The sequence below is a fragment of the Protomyctophum parallelum genome (assembly GCF_964188405.1).
Source record: "Protomyctophum parallelum genome assembly, chromosome: 17".
Classification (NCBI taxonomy): Eukaryota; Metazoa; Chordata; class Actinopteri; order Myctophiformes; family Myctophidae; genus Protomyctophum; species Protomyctophum parallelum.
In genome coordinates this window covers 27,714,874-27,730,297 of record NC_139719.1, presented here as the reverse complement: position 1 = coordinate 27,730,297, position 15,424 = coordinate 27,714,874, and the positions used below count along the sequence as shown (strand labels likewise).

The window sequence follows — 15,424 nt, the reverse complement described above, 5'->3', positions numbered from 1 at the left end:
TTCTGTCTACAGGAGCCCATCCCTGAGGGCCACATGCAGCCCTCCTCTACTTCTCCTGTAGGATTGGAGGATAACACTTTACCCGGGAGGGGTTGGAATTCAGGAATCAGGAACAGGCCTGTAAAATAATGGCCTAGATCAAAGGGGGAGGAATCACTGCAAGAGCTAGATAGAGTTTCAGAATATGAAGGTGACTTTAGTCATGAATTAGGAAGCGGTTGGGGAGGGGCTGGAGGGAGGGAGGGTGGGGGGTATTTGAATAAGAAGCCAGAAAGCCTAGGGAATGTGCAACAGTATGTCATTTAAGCCTCATACTTACTGTAAGCCTCATATACTTTCTGTTCAATGAATCAGTGTTCATTTTTACAGCAAATTCTGATTTAGTCTTAGTCTTTTGAATAACAGTTAGTTTTAGTCCTATTTAGTCATCTGAAATGGTTTAGTCTTAGTCTAGTCTAAATATAGACTAAATGGCGTGTTCCAGGCGCATGCCACATATACAGTAGGCTCTGGCCTCACAGTGCGTTGCGTCACGTGTTCGAGTCCCGTTCATGATGATGACCTTTGCTGCATGTCTCTCTTAGTCAACAAAATGAACACTGCAACAAATAGCTGATCTACAAGCTATTTCAGTAGATCAAATGCATCGAAACTGTTTCGGAACATGTTTAAAAAGAAAACCAACTCATTGTTCAGCCTTCTGTTGACCAGAGAAACAGATTAGAGAACAGCGCTCGAGGAACGGTTGCAGATTCAACATATTGCTTGTCTGTTTTATGGATGGTGAGACACACACTAAAAGAAAATGCAACTATTGATACAGTATGATTTATAATATTATAATATAGTATAATGTAATATAATATAATATTATCAGTACGGCATAGTAATATGATTTAATTACATTCTTCTGTTCATCATTTATATGCCCCCAGCACTAGCTCAGATTGAATGCAACAAAACATGTACACGACAATATCACCAGGGGATTATGGGCCAATGCATGCACTGCATTCAATAAATATACAACAAAACATGTACACAACGATATCACCAGGGGATTATGGGCCAATGCATGCACTGCATTAACCCATTCAGGCCTGACCTCAAAATTTAAATCCTCCAGGTTTCTGAAATAAAAAAACCCCACGATTTTTCAAAAATAGCAGACCTACAATCTCGTAGAGCGCCACTCGGTGGCGCGCTATGAGCTTGTAGATCTGCTATTGTAGATCTACTACTATCACCTCAAGAATAATCATAACAAAGATTAAAGGACTTATGTCTCAGCAGGATTTGTAAAAACATCTTAGACTCGACTACTGTAACTACGTCGTTACTAATTGACCACACAGCTGTAGTTTTTGGAGCAGTGCCTAACCGCTCCAATGTCTGTCTGTCTCTGTCGTACGAACCTGCAATACCAATTAACAATGTCATTGTTGTAGTTGTTTTTTTGTTTTTTCCCCGCCTTCTTTCTTTGTTTTTCATTATTTTGTTCATTACATAAATACATAATGAAGATCGTATTGTCTCAATGACAATAAAACTGGAAAAATAAAAAAATGGTGGCACTCCATCTTTAACACAATAATATAATAAGCGATGAAACGATGACAGAATGTGTGGCCTTTAGTTTTGGATAGTTTGATACATGATATCTGTTATGGAGTAGAGAGAGACTTCATTAATAATAACACAAGAACTCATTCTACATCTGAAATATGAGCCATCAATATGTAAATGTGAAAGAATGTCACAACTCACTAGCCTTTAAAAAATATCAAATTCTTCAGATATTTTGTTATCAATCATTATGTAAAACTACACAGACTACACAAATGGAGGTATTTTAAACATAATTTAGAATGTAGATTAAGAAGCCAAATGTCTCGCTTCTCATTGCAGACATGACTTTGAGGTAAAAGAGGTTTTGTTGTCGTGACTTTGAGGTAAAAGAGGTTTTGTTGGCATGACTTTGAGGTAAGAGAGGTTTTGTTGGCGTGACTTTGAGGTAAGAGAGGTTTTGTTGTCGTGACTTTGAGGTAAGAGAGGTTTTGTTGGCGTGACTGAGGTAAGAGAGGTTTTGTTGGCGTGACTTTGAGGTAAGAGAGGTTTTGTTGGCGTGACTTTGAAGGAGAACACAGTAATCTGATGTCCTGTGTGTCGTGCTGCTCTGTCCTTTCTGCCACGCTGTGCTGTTGAACAATCAAACTGAAGAAGATCCATGGTGTTTACACCTCACACTCAGCTGATACCCGTGGACATATAAACATGCACGCGCGCGTCCATGCACACATCGCGCGTGCGTGCACACACACGCACACACACACACACACACACACACACACACACACACACACACACACACACACACACACACACACACACACACACACACACACACACACACACACAGTTCGCATGCAGTAAAAAATAATTAAAAAGAGAGAAAAACAAACTATCAAAAATCCCTGAATAGATACAGAGGCAAAGCGTGGAGGACAGTTGTGGTATAACCAATCACCATTCCCCCATAGAGTTCAAATGTCCCCCAGTTGAACTAAGACCTTCTTTTAAATGAAATGCTGATTGGCTGTTTGACCACCAGGGCCAATCCATTCACAGCACCACCACTGATGATAGCCTCTACTGCTTCCATATTAACCCTCATGCTCCGTCTGTCTCCTCAGCATCAAATCAAGTCTCAACATCTCTCTCTCTCTCTCTCTATTCTGGACATGAAAAAAAGGAGTGGAATGTGTATTTAACGGACTAATTTCTTCAGTCTTGTCCGTGTTATCTATTGCCCAATCAATCAATCAATCAATCAATCAATCAATCAACCTCTCTCTCTCTCTCTACTAGTCTCAGATCTCCACTGACCTCCTCTGCTCCTCTCCGTGCTCCCCAGACGGAACGGTCAGACACTCGTCCATGTGCCCGTGAAGAAGTCGCAGTACGTCTCCTCCAATCAGATAACCTGTTGGCCGCGAGGTGGGGTGGGGGGGAGAGAGAGAGAGAGAGAGAGAGAGAGAGAGAGAGAGAGAGAGAGAGAGAGAGAGAGAGATCCAAGGTTTCTTTATTGTTACATACAGTACATACACCTCCATTGCATCCTAGCGGTCGGGTGCTTTTGGTGCACTAATTTAATTAAATATTAATATTAATAATAAACTAGGGCTGGGACTCGATTAACAGTTTCCGTGCTTTGAATGGATTAGTCCAGGTTAATGTCGCTGCCATATCGGACATACGCGACTTTTGTTTTATGTGTTTAATCCGCCGCAATGTAAAAAATAAATAGAAAATCCTTCTTCGCCGCGGAGAAAGAGAGTAGGTGCATCTGTTTTGATGAGGAAAACGGAAATCGTCACATGCTGTGGGCTGCTAGGGCTTCTGGGAAATTGAGGCCAATGCAAACGAATGGGGTTCAACGCCTCATGGAGGAGGGTCCTGTGCTGCGTCTTCCGGGTGCACCAAGATGGCGGGTGGTCCGGCCGTTCATAACAAACGGGGGAAGCTTTTTTCGCTCGATTTTCGCGGATTAAAAGCCCAAATAATTCAGCGTATGCTCTAAAGGTAATACAACAATCTCGGCAGTGAAGGGGGTTGATTAAAAGTCTGGTAAATCGTTTTCCGCAGTCAAACTGTTAAAAGGCATGGTAATTAATGAATTGAATTAATCACATTTTAATCGCATATCAATATTTGACCTACGAATGTAAGAAGCATTTTTTTTTAATTTCCCATCTGATTTATCAGTTAAAGTCCCAGCCCTAATAATAACCAACAACAAGAAAAAATTATAATCAAAGAATAGAAGCAATATTAAGATTATTTTTCCTTTGGTCCTGAGTCCTAGCATGTAAGGTGCACATATTATTTACATGTACAGTGTGTCTATGTGTATGTAAAAGCTGTAAAGTAACCCATGCCGGTGTCACTGCAAAGTGCAAATGCTTCTGACCCCAGGCAGGCAGTTGGGGGAGAGAGACAGAGGGGACAGAAGTGATGAAAGGGAAAAGATAATGTCATAGGGAGAGAGTGAGGTGAGGAAATAGAAAATATGAAATGTCATAGATGATATGTCATAGGTGATATGTCATAGATGATATGTCATAGATGATATGTCATAGATGATATGTCATAGATGATATGTCATAGGGAGAGAGTGAGGTGAGGAAAGAGAAACAGATGATATGTCATAGGGAGAGAGTGAGGTGAGGAAAGAGAAACAGATGATATGTCATAGGGAGAGAGTGAGGTGAGGAAAGAGAAACAGATGATATGTCATAGGGAGAGAGTGAGGTGAGGAAAGAGAAACAGATGATATGTCATAGGGAGAGAGTGAGGTGAGGAAAGAGAAACAGACAGAGAGGGAGAGTGAGAACGTGCAGAGAATGTTTGAGAGGCAGGGGCAAAAAATCCCTAAAAAAGCACTTTTGTCAAAAGCTCACATCGCATCAGCTATTTTCAGGGCACGACCCCGCACTCTTTAGCTATATACTGGAGATGCGGCATACGACATGGATTACTACACAGAGGACAAATTCTTTCAACAAATAATGCCGTGTTCAAGCAGGAGAGTTCGGAAAAAGGCAATTCTCCTGAATGCTGCCTTCAGGTATGGCATGGTAAATAAGGGGGCATTTGCATTTCTTTCACCATAGTAAATATTGCATTCATGGTCTGGAGAAGGATTTTTCTTTAGTTTTTACAGAGACGGGGAAAAGGGCAGGGGCTCAAGCCTAGCCTTGCGTAGCCAGCCTTCATCTGCAATGCATATTGCCCCAGGCAGATTAACACATTCCCTCCCGTGACACTAGGTGGGATTGTGAGGCCAGTGCCAGTCAAATGCGCGAAATACCAAAGAAGAAGAAGAGATCCTGGGCAACCCAAGGACTATCTAAAGAGGACGAGAAGCGAAGACCGTATGGTGGACGCCATGTTGCTCCCTGGAAGGAAAGAAACATGCACAGTTGAGACCAGGAAGTTGTACATGCCCAAATTTGTGCATGTACAACTTCCTGGTCTCAACCAAGGACTGTCTAAAAAGGACGAGACGCGAAGACCGTAAGGGCGCCGCCATGTTGCTCACATGGTGCTCCACGGAAGGAAAGAAACATGCGCAATGGGCTATATGCAGCCAACACTTCCGCGTTCAGCTTCCTTGGTCTCAACTGCGCATGTTTCTTTCCTTCCATGGAGCACCATGTGAGCAACATGGCGGAGCACCATGTGAGCAACATGGCGGCGCCCTTACGGTCTTCGCGTCTCGTCCTCTTTAGACAGTCCTTGGTCTCAACTGCGCATGTTTCTTACCTGCTGCTGTTTAGATCCTCAGATAAAATGATATACTGTGCACTCTGTGCACATCGAAAAGTAAGTGATTAGAAAACAACCTGTGATATGTCTTCTGTAATTTTCCAGAAGTGATTACTTTACAAAAGGTCTCAATTGTTCATAAATAATGTTTGTTATGAGCTGGTCCAGCCGGCTCCATTCACTGCCATGTATTCATTGCACTTCCGGTGTGAGTTTGGCTCCCATGAAAGTGTCAATGAAAGTGTCATGGCGCAGCCGAGTCACGTGACCACTTATCTTCCTTCTCAGAGCTTCCTTGTGGGCAACCAAGGACTGTCTAAAAAGGACGAGACGCCATGTTGCTCCATGGTGCTCCTTGGAAGGAAAGAAACATGCGCAATGGGCTATATGCAGCCAACACTTCCTCGTTCAGCTTCCTTGGTCTCAACTGCGCATGTTTCTTTCCTTCCATGGAGCACCATGTGAGCAACATGGTGGCACCCTTACGGTCTTCGTGTCCCGTCCTCTTTAGACAGTCCTTGTGGGCAACCAGGAAGTGCAGCCACCCCCCCCCCCCACCACACTAGCATCACTGTAGGCAGCGGAGGACCCGCGAAGGAGTTGTTTGGTCCGCGCAAAGTAAGAACAGGGAATAATAACCTTCCAAACACCGGATTCTGTCTCATTTTGAGCAGAAAAAGGAGTAATAAGCGCGCACATGTCGGATACACATTTAGACTGTTCTACCATGTGAGAAAAAAAACACACCCGTGTGAAGTGAGGGGCGCTCTTGTCTTCGTACATCATCATGGATCATTTCATAATGGCCAATCAGTAGAGCTTTGATATCTTCTGGCCAAGTGCTTAAGCACCCTTTTTGGCCAAGTGCTCCCACCGACATGAGATTGGTTAGCCGATTTGCTCGTCTACATATGACGTAAATTTTCCCTTCAATGTCAATGGCCTTTAATGTTTTGACGTTTAATTTACGTCATATTTTGACCTAATTTCTAATATTGAGACGTGTGAGGACAAAAGCTAGCGCCCCTCAAAAATGGATTAATGCCAATTAATCAAATCTCATTTTGGCACAGTGGGGTACATATGACGGCCAACAAGATTAGTCTGGAACCAGGCGAGACATTGCGGGGAAAAAAATCGAACACTGAGAGGGACGAGACGAATATCCACGCAGTGATATTAGTATCGCTACGTAAAGCCAGCTCAAGCCCCCTTTGATGAGAGAGAGAGATAGAGAGAGAGAGAGACAGAGGTCAAACATGTAAGCGGAAGAGATGAAAGAGAAATAGGGGTGGGAGAAAATGGGCTAGGTAGCCAGATGGAGAGGAAGTGGATATGAGGCCCGAGAGAAGAGTGACACACGCTGACAGGATGAAAGGCAGAGCGGGATGACAGTGTGAAAGAGCGTGCGCGCGAACGCGCGCGAGAGAGAGAGAGAGAGAGAGAGAGAGAGAGTGTGTGTGTGTGTAGTGGAGGAGGAGGTAAACATCCATTAATCATGTCACCTTGTCATTTCTCACTTCCTGCCTGTCACAAGGCATGGTGTCCCCTCACAGTGAACAGTAATACACTCTGCTGTGTGGATGTAATTCTGTAGAGAAAATGAACAGCCCTTTGTGTGTGTGTGTGTGTGTGTGTGTGTGTGTGCACGCATGTGTGTGTGTGTGTGTGTGTCCGTGAGTGGTTTCACATTGTGTTTGCTTACAACCCTATATCAGTGTTCCGGGGATGCCTCTATCTATTAACACTGCTGTCTTAATATCCGGCGTACTGTGTGTGTGTGTGTGTGTGTGTGTGCGTGTGCGTGTGCGTGTGTGTGTGCGTGTGCGTGTGCGTGCATACACCAGAATAGAATTGACAGCGACAGAACAGAATGGAACATACAGCTATAGAACCAAATAGAATAGAACTGTATACCTTGTGCAGATTCACTGCCGGAGCAGATGGGAGCCACGCTCCATAGTGTCTGCTGGAAGGCTGCGTCCACATGTAGACTGCCATTACCATAGGATAGATGCTATAACATGGACACAGATATACATGTAGACTGCCGTTACCATAGGACAGATCAGTGGTTCTCAAAGTGGGGTCCAGGGACCCCCAGGTGTCCTTGAGGGGTTTCCAGGCGGTCCACAGCTGAATCAGTTAATATACAGTACAATATAAATGTGTTATATAGTATATACAGTACCTCAGCTATTTGAAAATGGTTTATCTACTGCACTTTGTTTTTCTTGTGTGTCAAATACACATACACACTCATCTGGGGGGGTCCTTGTCATGAATACGTTTGAGAACCACTGTGCTACAGTACATGAAGACTGACATTAATATATCATAGCGCCTGTTCCGGTGTTCCCAACCTTTTCTGGATAAGGGCCCTCGTTGGCAGCCCACCCATCTGACCAGCTGACAGGCTACAAGTGGTCAGAGGGTAGATTTTCAGAGCACGTTTGTTTTAATGATCAATCCATGGATTGACGCGTTCCCGTTAGGATCGATGAAACTAACTAACGTAGTATACTTTTTTTTTTTTTTTAAGATATCTTTTTTGCGGCTTACGCCTTTTATTGATTTTTGAAGGGACAGACAGTAGGCTGACAGGAAACGGGAGAGAGATGGGGGGATGACATGCAGTAAAGGCCGTGTCGGGTCCGGGAGTCGAACCCGCGGCACACTGCGACTGGATTACCAGTCCGGTGCCCAGACCGTTACGCTACGGCCTGGGCCGTAGTATACTTTAAAGGTATATTCAGTGATTTCACTCAAAAAACCTTAGGTTTCGTTTTTGGCTGTGGGACCCAGCCTTTCGTCCAATCAGGATAGAGAGTCAAAAACGAAACCTAAGGTTTTTTGACCCCCAGGGGTTAACTGGGGACAGGGAGGAACTCCTTATATGGCCAGCACACTCTATAGTAGGGAGGATTATCACAACAAAACAAAAAAATAAGTGATATTTGAATTAAGTGAAATCACTGAATATACCTTTAAGTTTCTATTTATCTGTATGACCTTTAAAAAAGGTTTTAAAGGGACAAAGACCATGACCACGACTTGCATTACTTTTTTAACATTAATTTTACATCAATACAATCGTATGGTTTATTTATTTGGGGGAACACTTGCAATAGCCTCATGGTTGGGATATAATAGATCAGTGGTTCTCAACCTTTTCAGGCTGCGACCCTCCAAAGTAATCATATTTGAACTGGGGTTCCCCCAAAGAGGCGCTGTGACATTTCAGATCAGCTATTTTCAAAAACATTGCCTTATTATTATTATTTAGGTTTTTAGTAATAGTCTTTGGTTTGTTTGTTTTAAAATGTCTTAAAATCTCGTCACTTAACGGTCATCTGGGGACCCCCCCAAAATCATGTGGGGATCCTGCACTCGGGATCCCGACCCGCAGGTTGAGAATCACTGGGATAGATGCTCCAAGGACAGAGACAGGAAAGAGAGAGATTAATCTACCAAAAAACAGTGGAGGGAAAGAGAGGAGACCTCGTATAGAATAAGGTACTGTAGCTGGTTCAATATCAAGACCATTAATCATGTTATAGTACAGAGCTTGGTGGTGGCAACGCTCAGTATGAAGTTGTCGCACTTGGTCAGTAAAAACAAAATGACCAAGAACGACCATAAGAAAAACCAATTAAAGATAAACAGTTCAGGCTTCCTTTAAAAAAAAAGACAGAGACAAAGATTCATGGCACGCACTGGGTTTCATTAAGCTGTAAATAGGAAAAGACACACACACACACACACACACACACGGTCGGCGGAAACCTTGTACGTTCAACTACATTACTTTTCAGGAAATGAAAAGAGAACCTTTGTTCCAATGGATCCAAGCTGCCATCGCTGTATGCATGTTCAGCGCCGTCGCTACGTATACGTGCAATACGCACGGGGAGTAGGGCAACACGCCGAGGGGGGCAACAAAATGTGCCAAAAAGTGCCTAGCCGACCCTCATAATAACAATTTTCTCCGCGGCTACGTAATAACGCACGCCCATGCGTGTTAGCCTGGTTAATAAACCAGACTAATATCGCACGGACCGCGGGATATTAGTCTGGGGAGGCTCAGCTTGGATTTCATTTCCAGGGGGGGCGGGTTGAAACATTTTCTCTTTGACGCATTTGGTCAGAGCTACTGTCAGTCAAAGGTCTCAAGCATTGAAAGTCACTGTACCAAAGCCCACCCATATTGCATACTGTGTCCCGATTGGCCGCCCCATTTATCTGGTGTAGGAAATGGGCGTACAATTGAGCCTCTCCAGACCGTAATCCGCCGGCAGGCAATTTACTTTTGCCAATGGCTGATTCGGTCTGGTTTATTAACCAGGCTACATGCGTGTGCCATACGTCCTCGCAAAAAGTAACCGATTTTCCAAGCATAAGATAATGTCGTATATTTCATACTATACAGGAGAGAAATGTGAACGGCAAACAGACGAGATGATGTTCCAAGATGTTGTTTATTCAGAGTCCACAGCGCAGCAGCATAGCATAGCATTAAGCTCACACAGGAGCCAGAGCCAGCTGGCCACAAGTCGTGACCACTGACCAGCCTCCACTGACTAACCCCCGTTCCCCTCAGAGTACAGGTATTAAGTACAGATTCTCAAACTAAGGTGAGAATGTAGGCGTGTGCACTGTTCCTCTGAAGACCCATTGATCAACCATGTGCCAACACCAATTCTATTGTTACACAAATTGCAGCAGGAACAGACAGTAAACCGTAAACAAACCATCTCGACACCCTGCTTTTGAATGACAAAGGCAGGCCTTGCATATAGACAGAGTGACTGCAGACTTAAGACAGACAGAACATCATACATTTGCACAAGAACATATTATTGTCCACTGTCCAGATACGACAATAACGCAGCGCTCTCGCCAGGAGATATATATGCGAGCAGGGCAACCAAATCGTCACCGACGTCACTGCGCACGTTGTATTATTTTCAGCTTGGATCAATCGTTATGTTCAATATTTTGAACTGTCTCTCTGACTGTCCGTCTTGACTGTATGTTTACCAGAAGCTTGTGCGCTCACGTCTAACGCCACGAGTCCATGTTGTTGTTGTTTCTCCATGTCCTAGTGAGACACACACACACGAAGCGTACATTTTGAACGAAGGCAGACAGCGATGTGTCTTTGGCCACTGAAGGTGATTTTTCCATGCTCACCGCAATCACTCCATCTCATCACGGAATGGGAAACTGCAAAAGCTGGCCCCGCTGTGGGAAACTAAAGCTGTGGGCATTCTCCACATACATGACGGTCTATGACTTGGCCACCAACAAACATACCAGAATATTCCACAACGCACACAGTACTGACCAGGTATCGTTCTGAGGAGACACTGACGAGGATGAGGTCATCTCCCACTCTGACCTTCTCTCCCTCGGATCGCTGCTTCGATGCTGGGTGAATGGTCCACCAGCATGCCTCGCCTATGTGCGCACAAACACGCACACACATGTTGAAATGCTTTATTGATATCAACCAATCACTGGAATGACGAATAGATGAATACAGTCTTTGAACCTTGAATTACTGCTCTTGTAATTACTGTAGAGATGAAACCGTTTTTTGCCTGCCGATACCGATTCCGATACCCATAACTTGTATCGGTCGATACAGAGTACCGAACAGTTTGTAATTCAAACAAAGTCAGTGGTTCTCAATGTAGGGTCCAGGACTCTCAGGGTTCCTTGAGGGGGTTACAAATGTACCCTTACAGAATGAGATCGTACAAATGGAACCAAATGGACCTGTGATTTGTAGTTGAGGGTCCTTGAAATGAATAGGGGTGAGAACCACTGATCTAGGTATAAACACAGATTAATATAAAACAGTACTGCAACATCAACGGAAGCAATTCAAAATAGAAAATAAATAATTGATGATTACTGTATGACATATCATGTGATAAATTACGTGGTATGGGAATGGCATAGACTGCCATACTCACTGATAGCGATAACAGCATTTAGGGCAGTATCGGCAGCTTTTCCGATACTGGAATCGGTATCGGAACAATTCTACTTACTACGTACTGCACAGAAGCGAGTCCCACCCACATATGGCTCATTGTGGTTCACATGATAAACTATTTTGTCCACCAGGGTCACTCGTCATAGCAGCTTGTTTGGGCTCGCCTCAACACCCTCAAGGCCTTGCTGTCGCCCCGGGCTTGCTTTGTTGTCAAGTGATTTCCAAACAATACGATAATAATTTTCAGTTGTTTTGGGGATATTTGTGATAGTAAATTTGGACGTAGTTTAAATTTGTCCTCAACATACCCCTGCTAATTACTCTGAGCAGAGGATTAAGTGTTTTTCTCAGGGACATCCAAAGACTGGGTGGAGAGGGGGTGGAGAGCTATGACTGCCCGACACAAAACAAAAGTTATACTGTACGTACAATACACAGGACGCTGAGTGAACCAAAAATGAGAGCTCCATCCTCCCGAGCTCAGCTGCGGTGGGAATCGTTTATAGTGTAAGCGTGTGAGAGAGTGTAAGCCTTACACACTGTTGGAATTCTTGCAATTGTGCACGTCGGGCTTTATCTGTGAAACGTGGTTACAAAGTGCACAGAAAAATACACACCTGTGCACACACACACATACACATACAACTACAGTACAGTATGCACACAGAGTGAATAGAAAATAAAATACAGATGTCACTGCAGGCTGCCAGGTCAGTTAAGTTACCACCACAGTGGCCTCCTGGATGCATGGATACACATAGTAACACAACAGCATACTGACAAGGCCAAATACGGTTTAACAACGGTCACCCTATTAGCCTGCGTTCCCTCTCTGCCTCTGGTTTACTGTTGCTAGCACACAGCGCTGCGGTGCATTATTCATTCAGTCCTTTTGTTTATACTGTAATTTATATCTCATCTTCATAAAGCAGGTCAGGTATAGAGGGCATGAGGATTATAGTACTTCTTGTTGTTAGTTAGTTTGGGCTTTGTTTGTATTACTCGCAGACAGTTTGTCTTTGTAGACAGAGGACACAGAACAATGAGAAAGAAAGCAGCAGCTGAGGGAGATAAAAAGCAGTCCATATAGGGACACATCATTCACTCGACAAACACACATTAAAAGGCATCGTTGGCGATGTGACCTCAAGTGGACAGCTATAAAGTGGCATTCATCATTAGTACACCTGTGTAAGTGTGTATGCACACAAATCAAGGCTGTCTTCCACTGTTGTAATTGTGCGTACATACATACTGCCCTATATAATGTGGACACATGTGTGAATACCTCTGAATGTCACATCCCAAGAAGTATTCATATAATTTACAGTATGTAATGCCCGGAATCGAACCTGCAGGTCTGCTACGCATGAGTAAAGAACACTAAAGCCAAACATCTTAACTAACCTCTAGCCTAAAGGGGGATCCCCCTTGGCAGTTGGAGATATTTAACTTTTGGTCTTCAGGTAGCTCGAGGCTCTGAGCCACTCCGTTATAAAAGCATGACACAATAATAATTCAGGCCAGGAGTCAATGAGTCATACACTCCAATCCACCATAACCACACCCTGCACACATGTGTATACATACACAATTACACACACAAACACACACACACCAAACAAACACCAAAGAAACATTCACAAGCAAATGTATAAGTTGTGAGCCAAAACTTAAGACAGAATTAACCAAAACAAGCGTGTAGACAGCTGCAGGCACATTATTCACAACACAACCACAGAAGCACACTGACAAACCGTTTAGGTCAGTTCCCTTGACCAGCATTTAAAATGGAAGCAATTATAATGTGTGTTCACATCGGTCCTATTATGCACAGACCTACTGAGTGCATAGAAAATGTTTCATTGTACATTGTCACAGATTTGCAGCTATTTCTGTGAATTGGACATGGACAACAATGCGTATAGCACAGCCTGGCTACCTGGGTATTCAAGTAGACTCAATAGTTGACATCGTAAAATAGCAATCACATTTTATCTAGGGCTCCGGTCTTCATTTCCCATATATGCGATAAACCAAGGTTGGGATGACTTTTATGTTTGGGCTGGAAACATGAGATTACACTACCACAGCAAGCCACAGCGAAATCTACTAGCACTTAACACATCTAAAACTCCTCAAAATAAGTTCGGAAACATTATTTTGGTTGATTATTTCTTCCCTTCTTCGATCGAAATAGCATTTCCCAACTTTCTTTTTCGGAGTTTACTAGCACTTAACACATCTATTAGCACTTACTGGAATAAAGCTTTGACAATAACAAGTAGTGCCAAGCTGGTTATTACAGCTATACATAAGACGAGCCATGCAAGATATCAACTGGTGCTCATGGTATGCTAACGAGGCGAAGCTAAAGGTTGGCGCTTGTTGCAGGCTGGTGGTGACTACTACTACTACTACTAAGAATAAATAAATACTACGCTTATTAATGCAAATAACTAAATCTTATACCAATTACTTGTCCTACTGTTGACTCTGTACCTGCCAGTTCCTCTCCCTCTCCCTCTGTAGCACCAGCACTGGTAATATCTCCACCTTTGCATAGGGAACATAGAAAAAGAGGAAAGCTTCTTCATATAGTCTATATTAAATATTGTGTGTGTGTGTGTGTGTGTGTGTGTGTGTGTGTGTGTGTGTGTGTGTGTGTGTGTGTGTGTGTGTGTGTGTGTGTGTGTGTGTGTGCGTGCGTGCGTGTGTGCGTGCGTGTTCTTATTTTATATAACAGTGAATTTCTCTGGCATTTCTCTGACCTCTCTCCTTTGTTGCACAACCTAACCATCTTAAATGTAGCGGAAATGTGGCTTCTGTAGGTAACTAGAAAACATGTTTTTTGACTGCACACTGGCGGCAGTCCATCCATCAATCCACTGATCATTTTCAAATGGGCCGCCAGCTACTCTTCGCAGGCGGTTTTATATTTCTCTCCCCCTTTCAGCTCCACCTTTGCTATTTTCTTTCTGGGAATGGGGCTGGGGGCTGTTTACAACAGAACAGCACTATAGTCTTGGGTCGGGGGAAAGTGAAACAAACCAATCACATCTTGATTATTGAACAATGAATACTAACTAAGTATATACACTATAGAATGCTATGTCTACATAATAGAATACGAGACTGCTCGCCCCTTTACCAACTCGCCCCGCGATTTTTTAAATGTACTTAACAGTTAATTTAGTATTTCTCTCCCTCTCTGAAATCTGAAATTATCTTGTATACAGATTTATTTGATTGCATAGTAGTCGATCTCTATACTAGAACAACATGTCACAGAGACGGTTAATTTGTGACCTTCTAGAAGTTAATTTCGTTTTATTAATCACATTTCTTCCATGTAGCCCATGTTTTGTAATGGCATCATCATTATGCCCGTGGATATACAGAGTGAACTTAACAATGATAAATTAATATGATAATACCTTTTAAATAATCACAAACATGAATAATGTTTGATATTTACAGCTAGGTAGAGTAGTGGGGCGAGATGGGGCGAGATGTTACCCACATAATATGCTATCTAAATTACATAATTTTAGCATATTTTTTCTATTGAAAATCCAATCGGGAAAACTTAGATCGCATTATATAAGAACTGTGTTCTGAAAAATAAACAAATCAGCCGAGTGATTCTGTCAGGTATAGACTCTGTGTCGTTTATTGATTCTTCATACGAGTTAAAATCATGGCCGATTTGTGGAACACAGTTCTTGTATGACATGATCTAAGATGAACTTATGGTATTTCAATAGAAATATAATAACTCTGTGATCCAGGGAAATAGCGGCCTCTAGTGGCAGTAATGTGAGACTTCGGTTCCCTATGACGCGTCAATGCTTTTTCCCAAAATGGCTGCCATGAAAGAAGAAGTGCGGGTTAAGTCCCACCTGTAGTGTCTTCCTGCAGTCCCACATCGAAGGCCAGTTTGTCAGTGGAGGAGCGGGAGGTAGACAGACAGCACAGGTACTGCACAGAGGAGCACATACGCAATAAACACAAGAACCAGGACAAGGTCACTTCGTCTACACCAGTGTTTCCCCTACCATCGCGGGAAGGACCCATTTGTTACAAGTACAT

General features: G+C 43.2%; 1 protein-coding gene across 1 annotated transcript in view; it reads right to left on the bottom strand.

Annotated features, from left to right (window-relative positions):
• The window catches only part of ryr2a (ryanodine receptor 2a (cardiac)), a gene marked incomplete at both ends in the record, with an annotated part of 249,977 nt that overhangs the window by 151,187 nt on the left and 83,366 nt on the right, over window positions 1-15,424 (bottom strand). The window contains 4 exons of the mRNA XM_083787543.1: window positions 2,887-2,983; window positions 7,246-7,345; window positions 10,676-10,788; window positions 15,235-15,313. Coding sequence (XP_083643669.1) covers window positions 2,887-2,983; window positions 7,246-7,345; window positions 10,676-10,788; window positions 15,235-15,313 — 389 coding nt within the window. The remainder of the gene's footprint in view (window positions 1-2,886; window positions 2,984-7,245; window positions 7,346-10,675; window positions 10,789-15,234; window positions 15,314-15,424) is intronic.